The 13,854-nt window shown below is 36.1% G+C and overlaps 1 protein-coding gene across 1 annotated transcript in view; it reads left to right on the top strand.

Moving 5' to 3' along the window:
• LOC104542519 (calmodulin-regulated spectrin-associated protein 2-like) overlaps positions 1–13,854 on the top strand; it is a gene marked incomplete at both ends in the record, with an annotated part of 47,047 nt that overhangs the window by 29,163 nt on the left and 4,030 nt on the right. Inside the window, 2 exons of the mRNA XM_010186861.1 lie at positions 2,656–2,817; positions 3,495–3,578. Coding sequence (XP_010185163.1) covers positions 2,656–2,817; positions 3,495–3,578 — 246 coding nt within the window. The remainder of the gene's footprint in view (positions 1–2,655; positions 2,818–3,494; positions 3,579–13,854) is intronic.

Below are 13,854 nucleotides of genomic sequence, written 5' to 3'. Positions count from 1 at the left end.
ATTGGAAATGCAACTCAGCTAGCTAGTTGTAAATAATTTAATTTTTTTAATGGATTTCTAATGTATTGAGCATATTGGGAGTTCTAGCAATGCTTCAGTGGCTTTCTCTCTCCATTGGCAATCCATTTGATAGGCATAATCAGATTTTTCAGAGAAACTGGTGATCCAGCATGGGAGGTGAAGGCTACTCAGTTCCCTCTGGGGGAGCTGCCAGCAGCAGGCCAGTCTGGGAGCACAGGCACAGTAGCCAGTTGTGGGTCACCACCATTGTGCTTCCAGACCTGCTCGGAGCCTCCTTGATTGTCAGACCCCAGCTGGAAGGCTGTGTGCACCCCATGGGCAGGGATGGAAACCCTCTCCTGCAGCAGGCAGTGCGAGTGCTTCTGGGCCAGCGCAGATGACTTAGCACACCTCTAGCAGCAGCACTCTGTGAGGCTGCTTTGGTGTCTGACTGGGAAACGCATTTTGTGCATTACCTGCTTTTGAAAGGCAAGTCCAGCCTTTTCTTGCTATTTTAGTATCTCCATTTCATTTTCTGCAGAGGTTCTGGAAGCGGCACAAGGTTTTAACCCAGGTACCATTCAGACTAGGCAACAAAGATATAGCAAGGAAAGACTGTTAGAGCTGTAGTTGCTGGATGTCAAAGATGATGCAAGTCTTTCTTCCTGTTTTGCGCTTGCTAAATCACCCTTCTGAAATCTGAGCTGGAAACTCCTGCAGAACTGCGTGGATTCATATAGCTGACCGAGGCTCTGCAATCCCTCACAAGGTTTTGGGACCTTACTAGCAGTTAATGTGATGCTCTATCTAAACTCCTGTGCACTGCATTGCTGGGCCAACAAAGGAATGACTTTTTTCTATCTGTGTGTAGAATTGCTGTATTTCACATGGGAGTGCAGGTTTCCCAGGAGGCTGGTCATGGGCAATACTCTCTTTTCCTTCTTAAATACTTTTGGTGGCAAGAATTCAGCTCTCCAGCTCTTTCCTTCAGTCTCACCTTAGAGCTTGTATCAGTAGTTGTGCACTAAAGATCTGTAAATAAAGTTGTAAGACAGATGGATATGATGAAAAGAGTGTATTCTGAATGAGTCAGTCAGTGGTGGCAGGAGTGAAGAGGCTCTGGTTCCTAGCCTGGCTGTACTACTTGTGCTAGGAGCATGGGTGAACGTGTGGCAGAAAGGGGACTTCAGGTCACATCCAGGGTCCAAAGAGAAAAAGCTCTTCATTCAGTAGATAAAGTATGGTTTGCCTTTTTTGTCAAACAAAGCAACTTAACTGCACGAAAAAGAATGAGTATGTGCTGCTGCTTGCTTCTGAGGCTAGCATCACTGCTTTCATCAGTGATGCAAACACTAAGGGCAGCACAAAGTCTGGATCTGTTCATCTTTTCCTGCTAAGAATTCTGGAATAAATGATGTGCGTGTAGTACCTTAACTACAGTGATTAGATAGCGTATTGCTGTGTGACTCATGGTGTTCATCGCTGTTGCCATGGCTGTTATAGCTACCTTGTGAAATGTTTATGTGAGTATTTTTCATATATAAAGGGAGAGAGGGCAATAGGCAGAAAAGACCCAGTTTGTATCCCTGTTCTCATGGGCTGAGTGGTGGGACATAGCATTTGAATCTGAATTGAAGTGATGGTGTTGTTAAGTGTTTGGGATTTTTGTTTGCCTCGTGAACTGTGTTTCAAGGCAATGTTTTTAAAAAATACTGTCTTTGGAAATTGCTCTGGTTCATGGGAAGTGTTGCTTAATGCTTAGAAAGCTGTTGCTGTTCTTATTGTGAAGCAGATACAAATCTGTTTAGCTGTAGGCACTGCCTCTGCAAACCACCATCATTTTCTTACTCAGTCATGAGAATCTAATGTAAATCCTGGTTGCCATCCTCTGGTTTTTTATTGTTGCTGGTTTGGTTTCTTTCTGTTTTTAATTATTGCAAACTGTGAAATAGCCATTGTCTTTCAATACATAGCAACACCGGGAGAAACATACCTCCTTTTTTAACAGATGCTACATTTTATTTTTCATTTTATGCTTATTTTAAACCTAGTCTTTCATATATGGCTGCATCTGCATAAGACAATTAGTTTACCAGAAGAAAATTAAATATTTTCTGTCATGTTGTTTTACTATTTAAGATCAGTATAATTGTGTCTTCTTCCTGGATTATGACTTTAAAATAGATAAACTTCCACTTACTGAGGAAGCGTTTTCATGATGATGAAGGTTATTTACCAGGCAGTCTCAGATTTTATTTCCAGTACAAACAGCATTGATCAGGCAAGGGTTTTTGTTTTCACTAGAGTGACAAATTTAAAATACCTCTTTAGCTCTGCTAGAAGTGATGTAATGTTTAAATCATTAAAACTGCTTATTCTTTCCATTTCCAGTCCTTTATTTTTGGTGTTAATTTTGTTACAGAATTTATTTTAATTTGCAATAAGCATTTTTTTAAATTAATGTCCTTGTGCTTTGAATTGCGTTCTCAAATCCGGTTTGTGTGTCTTCATTTGTCTTTCATTCTAAAACTGATAACCAGACAGAAAACTTGTAGCATTTACAGTTTTGGTCTTTGCATGTATGTGACTTACACAATACGTAAGAAAACAATCTCGATTGGCAAACTAATTGGGTATTGCTGCTTCTCTTTATAGAGTGCTCACTTGGCCATGATTGATACTCTTATGATGGCATACACTGTAGAGATGGTCAGCGTTGAGAAAGTGATTGCATGCACTCAGCAGTATTCATCCTTCTTCCAAGCTACAGATCTACCTTATGACATTGAGGATGCAGTTATGTACTGGATAAACAAGGTAAGAGTACTGAAAAAGCAAGCTGGGATTTTCTTTGTAGTCTATATGGTTTGATTTGAGGTGAGTAGGTAGGGTATGTATGTATGTAAGTATATCAAGGCTGTGTTTGATACAGACTGTTCCTTCATCTGCTATGTATGGATAAAAAAGTAAAGTTTGCAGAAATGAGTTAAACGTTATGTGAACCAAATAAATGGGAAGTCTAAATAAAATACTGTAATATACATTGCATATGATGTCTTAGCAGTTACTCTCATGTTGAGATGCCACGACAGCTGCTTGAGGGTCTTTTTTTGGCTCTTTAAGAGTTGTCACCTTATTGTGTAATCCATCATGATTCAAAACCAAGGTATTCTGTTTGTATTCGAACGCATCTTGCTTGAAGTGATCGACCTTCACTGCATAATCGAATCAAGTAACAGGGATAAACTGTTAATTAAATGTGATCAAGCATAATAAGGGGCAGATCAGTTGTGCAACGTAAAGCTACCAACTAGTGACCCCAGACTCCATCTGGAACTGACATTTGCTGATTATGCCTCAGAGCTATAGTCTGACGTGTCTGTTTAATCTTTTCAGTTAACTCAGTGGTAGTGATTTACAGACCTTTTGAAACCTTGTAAGTTTTGTGTCTTGTTTCTTAAAACAGACCACTGAATAAATTATTTTGTTTCTAGGTAAATGAACATTTGAAAGACATAATGGAACAGGAACAAAAACTAAAAGAGCATCACAGTGCAGAATCTGCAGGAGGTCAAAAGGTAGGTGGTGTATAAGTTAAAATATTTTAAACAAGAATAAGCATTTATCTGTAAACAACACCTGCTTTTCCATATAGTATGTATAGGTAAATACACATTTGCAAACACTGAACTTCTAATTGCTTATTGAAAAAGCAAACTTTTAGTATTCAGTCATTTGTGATTAGTTTTGTCATTTCCATGAAAATATCCATTTAAATGTAACACTAATACAGTTGCACTTTTTATTCTCACTTGTCCTTTTTGAAAAATAGATCTTTGATAGCAGGGAAACATCTGCTATGTTAGTCATAAGGAATTTATTAAGATTAATGAATGCTTTCAAACGAATTAAAACTGTGGTCATATCTGATGTGAAAAACACCGCCACATTTTTATTCATGATTTTTAATGTTTTTTCCTTGTGAACTGCATGCATTTCAAAAAGAGAGATCTGTATGTGGCATCATGGGAAGCATTGCTTTGGCTATGACCCAAAATGCTGGTTGATTGCAGGTTTTATTATATATACAATAAAAACAGATTGTTTGATGTACTTTCCCAACAGGATTTTTTTTTCCTTTTGTTTGTGGATCTCAGTTAATTAAGTAGCATTATGCCTATCAAAATACGGACGGATAACTTAGAGTTCCAGAGTATGTAAAATTGCTTGCTTCAGAATGGGATCATTTATCCTATTGTGATATAATTACTACTGGGGAATTTGTAATCAGTTTGAACACCCTTTGGTATTATCCCTGCACTTGAATTCAGAACGGATTTCCTACCTACTGCAAGGTTGTAATCCTAGTTCCCTTCCTGGCCTGTTTTCATGTAAGCAGCTATCTCAGTTCAGCTTCAAAAAGCACGAATGCACTGAATGTCCTTGCACTTGTGGTTTCTTTTTAAATATAAGGAATAACAAAGGCCAGTTAGTATGTGACTCAGCGAAAGAAAATGGTATTTTTTACAGTAGTAGTATGACCCTGATGCATATATCATGATATGGGAAATTTAATCTGTGTTCAATAGTGATAATAGCATAGAAATCTGGAGAATAAGATGTCCTTGACAAGTTCATTTCTTGAATTTAGATAAAACAAAGTAAACCGAGGCCAGGCAGATAACCTATGGTCCTCTGTCCTCTAGTTATTTTTCTTTTTCTCTGAAAATAATAGTGGGAAGTTTTGTGTGGCTTTAGGCCACTTTGAAAGATGAGAATAATTTTTAAAATCTAAAGTGTAGGAGAGTCTTAATATGGTTAAAAAGGGATATCAGAGACCATTATTAAGAGAACAACGCCCATAAAATTTACTGTTTTTGTAAAAAGTCAGTAATGTTAATTTTCACTTACAGTTTGCATTTTATATTAGGAATAGCAAGATAAAATTTTAAGGTTATAATTTACCTTTAATGCTAGCGTTCTTGACTCAACCATTAAAGACTTGTCTAGTCTGTAACTCTGATCCCATAAATTGACTCAGTGGAATAAAACATTTACATAAAAAATGGTATATGCATTTGGACTGTTTTTCATATGAATTGTGAAGCTATAACACAATTGGAGCCCCGTTCTGTTGGCCAACATACAAATGCATTTGCAAAATGGCAAAATTGTGCTGCAGTTGGCATATCGTGGAAGAAAATTGTAATCAAGGCCTTCTCTTCTATACACTGAATTTTCAGTGCTATTATCCCAGGTACGTGTTATGTTATTTGTCTCAGTGTGGGACTCAGCTGCATAAACTACATTGTCAGGTGAGGCGTTCATGCTCGGGGGTTGTATTAGCATAGCTTTATTAGCTAAAGTCTCAGCATGGGCAAAAGCTCAGGCTCCAGTTATCCCCTAGGTGTCTCATCTGTCAGTACCTTTACTGCAGATTATGGCTTATAAGAAAAGGCTATTAGAAAGTTAGCCATCCTTCAAATTTAAGTACATAAGAAAAATGAGGATAAAATTACTTGGATAATGAGTCAAAATATCATTTGTATATTAAAGTTTCAGTGAATATGATGATAAAATTCAATCTGCTTCTAAAAAATACGAACTATTCAGTCAACTCTGTTTTGAACTATTTAAGGAATTTGAATTACCAAACTTTTTATTTTGCATGCAGGAAGAGAGCAGCATATTTTCAACTAGTTCAGATTATTTAACCCCTAGTTTTCTTTGAGAAACACGGGTCTATTCAACTGATGGCTAATTTACTACCCTGAAATGTCAACCATTCTATTTGTCATATGCCTCACAGTATTTCCCAAATTTCCTCCTACTTTTGCTAAACCTAATGGTGATTGCACAGATGCAAGCACCTGAGATGTAGAAACACTTTAAAAACCATAGCTAAAAGCCGTATTTCTTAACTGCAGATAATACTGAATGCTTTCTTTCCAAAGAAAACTATAATGGAGATCCATTGGATGGATCAATTGCATCAGATCAAGCTGGTCAGAGTTTCTAACAGGAGTTTCTGTTAAATTAAGTGTCAAGCACCTCCTAGTATTTATTCCCAGATACCCAGGTGTTTTGCCCTGGTTATCTGTCTCCATATTGCATCAATCCATGCATTGCTTTTTTCGTAGCACAGAATCAGTGACAGTGAGTGTTACTTTATGGCTTTGACACTACCTCGTGTGTCTCTGCAAAACTGCGAAACAGCTGGAGATTAATTCCTGTATTAGGTTTGAGTATTGCTGAAATATAAATACAGTTTTTAATCTGCATACTAAACAGTGTGATTTTTCTTACCTTTTTTTTCTTTTCATGCTGTGCTTGGGTATAGTTACTAGTATCAGTAAATTTTCTTAAATTAAAAAGGAGGAGGAATTGAATTCTGCCTTTGTATTAACTAAAGCAATATGATTACACAGTTTTCCATTTTTATGAAAAAATTGAATTCTACTTCTATATATTTATAAAGTATGGCATTTTCTATGCTCATATTACAATTGTAACTTATTTTTCAATATCTGAATTCAGTTGTTTTCTTTCTTTGATGTTTTTAAACTCTTAACTGCTGCTTCTATTTGTATTTTAAAACTTAGCATGAAAGGGAAGTGGAAGTCTCTTCTGTCTTCTGCCATCCTTTTCAGGTTGGGACTGTCTTTTGTGATTTAGGATCTCCATGTTACCAACACAGTCATTTAAAAAAGTGATGATTCCATTCTGAAATTTAAAAAGCTTTGCAATCTCCCCTCTGCTCTAGCCAAACACCTTGGGCTATTTAAGTTTGAATTTCTAAGGTATGGTCAGCTTTTGAACCTGAACTACATTTAAATTAAGAATGTCTCTTCTGCTGATATAGAGAAATGGCCCGACAAACATGGGAAGAATAGATCTCCCTAGTCTTTAGGGAAAGCTTTTCTTTAGTTTTAGTTTCTGGCTAAGAAGCAGCAAAGTTAAGTAACTAAAAATTGAAACAAAGTTAATGGGTAGACTTTTTGATTAATTTATTATTTGCTGCTTGTCCTGCTTTTGTTGTTAAACAACAATACTACTGTGATAAATCCATAAATTTCAGTTGTAAAAAATAATTTCAGCAAAATCCTCAAGCCTGCCAAATTAATGCTTTACTATCTTGTTACAAATCTGTAGTGATCCTTTTCTCTATAAATAGTAAATCTCTACAGTTCTAAGCATCATATCATTTATTAATCTGTATATACAGCCGATAAGATATACCTATTTTCTATTTCCATAGATAAAACCAGTTTTAACAGATTATGAGATCGCTTTTGTTTTCCTTCACTTTCTTCTGCTGCTAGCTTCCCGTAGAAGATAAGAGAGGAAGGAGTATGTGTGATTTTTAGTTCCAGGTAGTCCTCTGGGGATCTTGATCAGCCGGTGATTTATGGTAACCTCGTCTTTTTTCTGGTAGAGTCTCTGTATCTGCTTTCAGAATTAGGATTTCAAGTTCTGTAGTGAATAGCTTTGGTTTTCAGCCTTCCATTGAATAATATGTAGTGAATGTACGGTTGCACTGGTTAAACTACTGATTTTTAATGTAGTCAAAGCTTTCGCAAAAACCTTTTATTCTTCTGTCTGCTACTGTGGTTTAGGCTGAATCTTAACAGATTTAAGCCACATCAATGCAAATCCTATGAGAGAAACAAGAGTATTCATCCAAAGACCTGAATTCTTTTAATGTTTTTTTTAAAATTGGTTTAAACAGTGCAACTTTTTGTGTGAAGGTAAAACACTAACCGCCATAGTTCCACTTTCAATTTAATGTGTCATAAACCCACACTGCTTAGCAAAAGCTAACCTGTCAAGAAGAAAAGTTTGCAGCAGGATGAGCTGCTTGATCCGATTAATGCAATTAATGCACAGCTGCATGAACACAAATGATGATGCAAGGAAGACATAAAAAAGAAGTATTTAATGAAGAGCATGACTACCTTTTTTTGGCACCATAGGATGACCTTATAATGAGTTAAATTTATCGTAGTCATGTTTAAAACATTCTGTTAGGGTTAATTAAACAGTCTTCTTGTAGAACTATTAAGTCCTCAACCTGAGGGACTGTTTCTTTTGGGTTTTGGTGTGGGTTATGTTTTTGTTGTTAGTTAGTTGTTTGTTTGGGTTTAGGGAGAAGTCAGTTAGGATTAGCTGCTCTATTTGTTCTATAGTGAATCATACTGGAACAGGATGCCCAGGGAAGCTGTGGTTGCCCCCTCCTTGGAAGAGTTCAAGGCCAGGTTGGATGGAGCTTTGGTAACCTGGTCTGATAGGAGGTGTCCCTGCCCATGGCAGGGGAGTTGGACTGGATGATCTTTAAGGTCCCTTCCAACCACGACCCTTCTATGATTCTTTTAATAAGTTCCAGGGGAAAAAAAATCATTCCCGTTCCTATAAAGTGCTAATTCAACAGTCATGCAATTCCCATTATGTTGTCCAAGTGATTTCAGCTTGTCTTTATCTCTCTTCTTTAAATGCCTTTAAAAAAAGTTTGTTTATGAATGTTATAGTATGTTTGAATTTAAGCTTGATTATCTTCAGTCTCTCAGCCTCTTGAAGCATATTCACAGTCATCTCAACCATAGTTTCAGCCAAGTGGACAAATAAAATTATATGTTGGATTGCTAGTTTTGACTTGGTACTGTTACAGAGAGCTAGTTTTTGGAATTGAAACAAATGTGTGCTTTTTTCCAAAGAGTAATTCTTCAGCCTGTCACCAAATAGATATTGGTGGACCTTTTGAGTCTGAGTCTGAAATACACTTCACCTTGATAAATGAAAGAAGAATGTTCCTGTCAGTGTTAAGTAGAATGGTCAGCCCGGGTCTGATCTCAGTCCATTTGCCTAAAACCTTGCTTTATGATGTGGTTTAGAATTCTTGATTGCAGTTGAAAATTAAGAGAATTTGTTTTCAAATTCACATATTTTTCCATATTTTGTCTCTTCAGTGAGATGAAGAGAAACTGAACCCTATGGAAAGAGCTGTAGTTGGGTGTGACTGAAAAGTCTAAAACTACACATGAATATGTATCTCAGTTCATTTATCCTAAGTGGCTTTGGGATTCTCCACTGTAATGTTCCAGTTAAATGCAGAAGAATGTTGAGAATAGTTGTGTTACTAACGTACACCCTTTTGTCTACTATAGCTTTTTTAGATAAAAGCTTTGTTTCATTACTACAGTTATTTTAAGGATTTTATAGAAGTGCAGTATTTTAACAAAAATAATATTAAGCTTCAAAGCATAAAATAATAAGCTTGCTTAGCAGTTTTTTTCAATAGTAGTTTTAAAACTATTTTTTCACCATTTCCAGAAAATTCTTCTCTTCATAAAAAAAAAAATATATATATATTTTCTTGCCTTCACTTTGGTACTGGATTTGAACTTGTTTTTAGTTTCTACAATGAAATCAATAGCGTGAAGTTTTCTGTGGGTATTTTTAATACTGCTACATGATGGTTGTTTTTTTTGTCTTGACGGTAGAAGTATTATGCCAGACTAGTGCATAGTGTTACAGAAAAACTCACTGACTTCAGTGTGCTTAGGACTAAGCATTTAGCTCAAATTTTATATTTGTAACACTTTTTCTTTATTATTTGGTGTTGTATTTTTTGATGACGTATAAGTTTTTAGAATTGTATTTATTAGTTCTGATCATTTCTCTGCCAATAGCCAAAACTCCATCTACATTTCGGGTCATTGCACGTCATGCAGCTGATGCTAATGTGATTTGTCATTGCAAAATAATAACTGCCTGCACCTCTTGTTGTTATGAAAACTGTCATATGATTGTTTGAAAATATTGTTGAGTGTTATAATTGTAACTGTTTGTCTTGAAGTAACTAATGCAAACTGCACTGCAATTGGTTGTGCTGTACTGCAGTGTGTTTATACCTTATTTCATTGCTTTAGCTTCCCTGCTTTCCCATACGTGCTGCTGGAGTTCATTTTGATACTTGTGATATCATGACTTCAAGTCTCAAATGAATTCTTCAGTCAGATTGCGTGTATAGGGTACAATTAGATGTGTGGAAGCATTAAATAAAACTGTATTGATCTGACAATCTTGGCTGTTCACGTGGGAAAATTGTAATGTTGGCCTACAAATATATTTCTCCAGTGTTATTTCTACTAATTAGTTCAATGTGCAGAGGTTACAGTGCACTAATGCTAACCATTAAATTACAATTCACTGTTACACAAACCTGAAAATGTTAAAGAAAATTGCTTTGTAAAAATAATTTATGAAATCTGATAAATTGTTCCTTTTTTTCTTTGCTTTTTGCTTTTATTCTTTTTTCCTACTGCTTCCTCTGAAGTCTCCTACCAAATGGTTTTGGAAACTGGTTCCTGTAAGTTTGCCCAACTGCTTCACTTTGATCAAATAGCTTATTTTGGGAATGGCTTTGTCCATGTCATGCTGGTCTAATCATTCATTTCATTTATCTCTACAAGATAACTTTATAAGAGGTTGCTCTGCAAAGATGTGCAAAATACAGAAGCTTATTTTGCAAGGTAATCTGTGCAAAACAAATGTAAGAGATGACTGCTTGAAAAACAATTCCTTATCCAGCATCAAGGTCTCTGTGGGTTTGTATGAGGCAGTGCTACCTGTTATTAACTAATGTCAAATGATCAGGGTTTTTTGCGAACTACTTTTTCATAAGCTTTCAGTAAACATATGCTATTTGATACTGACTGTATCTTGATACCGACTGACTCTCTTTTAAAAAGAGACTTGCAGAAATAGATTTGATTTCTTGATGCTACATGGAATCTGAAATTTTCAGATTTGTTTTAACAATATGCAGTCATTACACCATTTGCCTAAAATTCCCTAATTTTTCAGCTGATTTAAGACTGTTGTTAATCTCTCCCCACACAAAGTAACTAAAGCAGTCTACTTTTAATGAGAGTATAATTTCTCTAAATGCAAGAAAAAAAGTAAATGTTCAGGTCTCCAATAATAATAAAGTTTGTTTTCTCTGTGCTGTGTCACCTTGGGACTGTCATTACTTTCCTCTGTCATGTAGTAACTCACCCTGAGATGCATTCAGGTTGTTTATTCTGCAGCAGGTTTGGCTGGGAACAAAATAGTCAGCTGTCTAGGTACCTGCGGAATTGCAGACTTCTGGTCTGAATTTCAAAGAACTTATTCTGATCTATCTTTGACCTAAGGATTACCAAATAACTGATCTAGCAGTCCCTCAGATATTTGTTGTCATAACTAGTAAATGTTTGTTCATACATTGTAAAGAGAATTAAAAACAATAGGGCAGTTGCATGTAGGCAACAACAGAAATTACTTGGTGTCTGGAAAACCACTCTGGCAAGTACTATCTTAAGCAGACTAATCAGTATTCAAATTCACAGCAGTTTATGCTGTATGGGCAATTTCTCTATAATGCTATCTATTACAATTGTCTCTCTCACACACACGCACACACTGCTCTTCACAGTATAGTCCTTAAATTTTGTTTTGGAATTAGGATAACATAATTAAATGGAGGTAATAATGAAAAAAAAATGGACTGTGATCAGAAATTTAAGCACATTTTGTTTTTGTCTCATTTCTGCAAAATAAGGTGGCTACTTCAAAGCCGTTTCAGAATGTTTTTGTCTGATTTTTGACTAAGGTATTAGTGTACTAATGATTCTCTTCCATTGCATAAAAATTATATTCAAATATAAAATAATCAATCTATTGAAAAGCTAACTCCAACTTGCTTCCCAGTTGTCCATAAATAACTTGAACTAATGGTATTTATGTTACTTTGTGCTTGTTAATAGAGACACAGCTGAAAACTGAAGTCCTACTGATAATGTAGTAGAAAGGCAGTAGCTCAAGCTGCTCTAACAGTTGAGTCTTCTGAACTCTTTCCTTTATACAAAGCAAGTGTTTCATAGTGAGACAGATATTCCTGAGCACGCAGGCAGCTGAAGACTTACTCTGAGAAGTAACTTCATAACATGTTATCTACTATATGGTAAATGCATAAGAGCGTTCATTATTAATGACTAACTCAGAATACACATGAGCACTTATGACAGCGTAGCTGGTGTGCTTTTGGTTCATCTTTAGCTGACCTTGTTTATAGGCAAATGTCTCAACTATACCTAGACTTGTTTACAAGTGGAATAAGCTCAAAGATGTTAAATCAGGCAGGTTTAGGATCGCAGAAATAAGATGACTATTAGCATTTATGTTTAAATTAGCACTAGAGCTTTATAATAAATGTAGAGGTTCATCTTTTGCATTATTGCATGCATATTTAGTAGCAAACACTGCAACTGATGAGAACAGTTTCTTCAAAGGGAAGTTTATTAAAAATGCAGTTCAATTACCAGCGTCTGTTATTTTTCAGTATAATTTCTTTTATCTTTTCAACCAAATTGGAACACGATGCCTGTTATACCCTAATGAACCTAGCGTATCAGGTTATGTAAGTTTATTTTTCCTGAAGTAGCGTGCCTGGCGTATTCTCTACAATGAAGTGAGTCCTCTTTTTCTAGGTCCACTTTAATGATATGACAACAGTTTCCAGCATCTGTGGGCACTGTTCATAAAGCCAGTGAAGGCATTGAAGTATCAGTAGACTTTTTCACAGGATTTACAGTGCAAGACCACTATATTACAGATTTCAAATATTTTTGAACAGTCCCTTAAAAAGATGCTATTTAAAAGACTATATAAATTACACAGAGCTTGTTGCACCATAATGTTAGAGTCCACCTGTATCTTTTTGTCATTATTTCATAACTAAATTCTATTATTTCATTGACTGAATTTCAGTTATTTTGAGGAGGAAGTACATGGACATATTAACATGGTATTTGAAACTTACAGGGTTTTTGTCATAGTTGGTCGTTGCATTGCCACGAAGTGCAAAAGAAGAAACTTTCACTGCAAGCATAATTGGCCTATTTCAATAGAAATAGTAAGGAGTATTACTAACATGGAGGAAAGAATGCACGAAACACTAACGTGGTTTTGATTGGTCTTACTGAATATTTTCCATAGCATGCAAAAATGGCATTTTCATTGTTATACAGCATACTTGACACACAAATACCAGTACATTTCAAGTATGAAATAAAGACTAACTCCCAGGAGCTTTTTAAGTATTAATTGGTTAAAGTGTGAGTTCTCTGAGCCAAATACAAGCCCTTAATTTTTCTAGAACTGATGTGTCTGCTGTTGCCAGGTTAGACTCGTACTTCTTGGGCCAGTTAGAGGACACTGACATTCACTAAAGATAATCCCATGTGATCCTTGACAGAAATCCAGTGACAGTAAGTATAGCCTTCAGGGTTACGCTGTGGTTCCACAGACATTTTTGGCAGCAAAGCTAGCTTCAACATTTCCCGCCCCACCCATAAAACCTCCAGCCCTGCCCACTCGTTCCCTGCGAAAACAAAGGAGAGAGATGTTGCAGCTGGATCAATGGTCTCTACCATGGCCCCGTAAGCCACTCCAGCACAGCGAAAAGGTGGAGAGTAGGAGATAGCAACTGTCAGCTTCAGCTTTCCTGGGAAGAGTAACATCCATAAAGACTTCTCAGAGTCCCTACAGGGACACTTCCAGTTTAGTGTGCACAGATGAATGAAAATAGCGTAAAATTAACTTGGAAACACTCTTGGCATCTTAAGTAGTTCTGTGGTATGAATAGAAAAGTAATCCTTCAGTACTGTTTTAAGAATAAGGCTTAGTATATAATACTAACAAATAAAAATCTGTATCACTTTCTTACACTCCCATTTCCCAGGAAGAATTGAAAAGAAAGTAGTAATGATGAATACCATGGGTTTTTCTGAAGTAAGCTCCCCTCACCTCCTCCCC

This window comes from Mesitornis unicolor, unplaced genomic scaffold (genome assembly GCF_000695765.1).
Source record: "Mesitornis unicolor isolate BGI_N332 unplaced genomic scaffold, ASM69576v1 scaffold15076, whole genome shotgun sequence".
In the NCBI taxonomy this organism is placed as follows: Eukaryota; Metazoa; Chordata; class Aves; order Mesitornithiformes; family Mesitornithidae; genus Mesitornis; species Mesitornis unicolor.
Note: the sequence above shows the minus strand (reverse complement) of the source record. Positions and strands in the feature narration are given on the sequence as shown.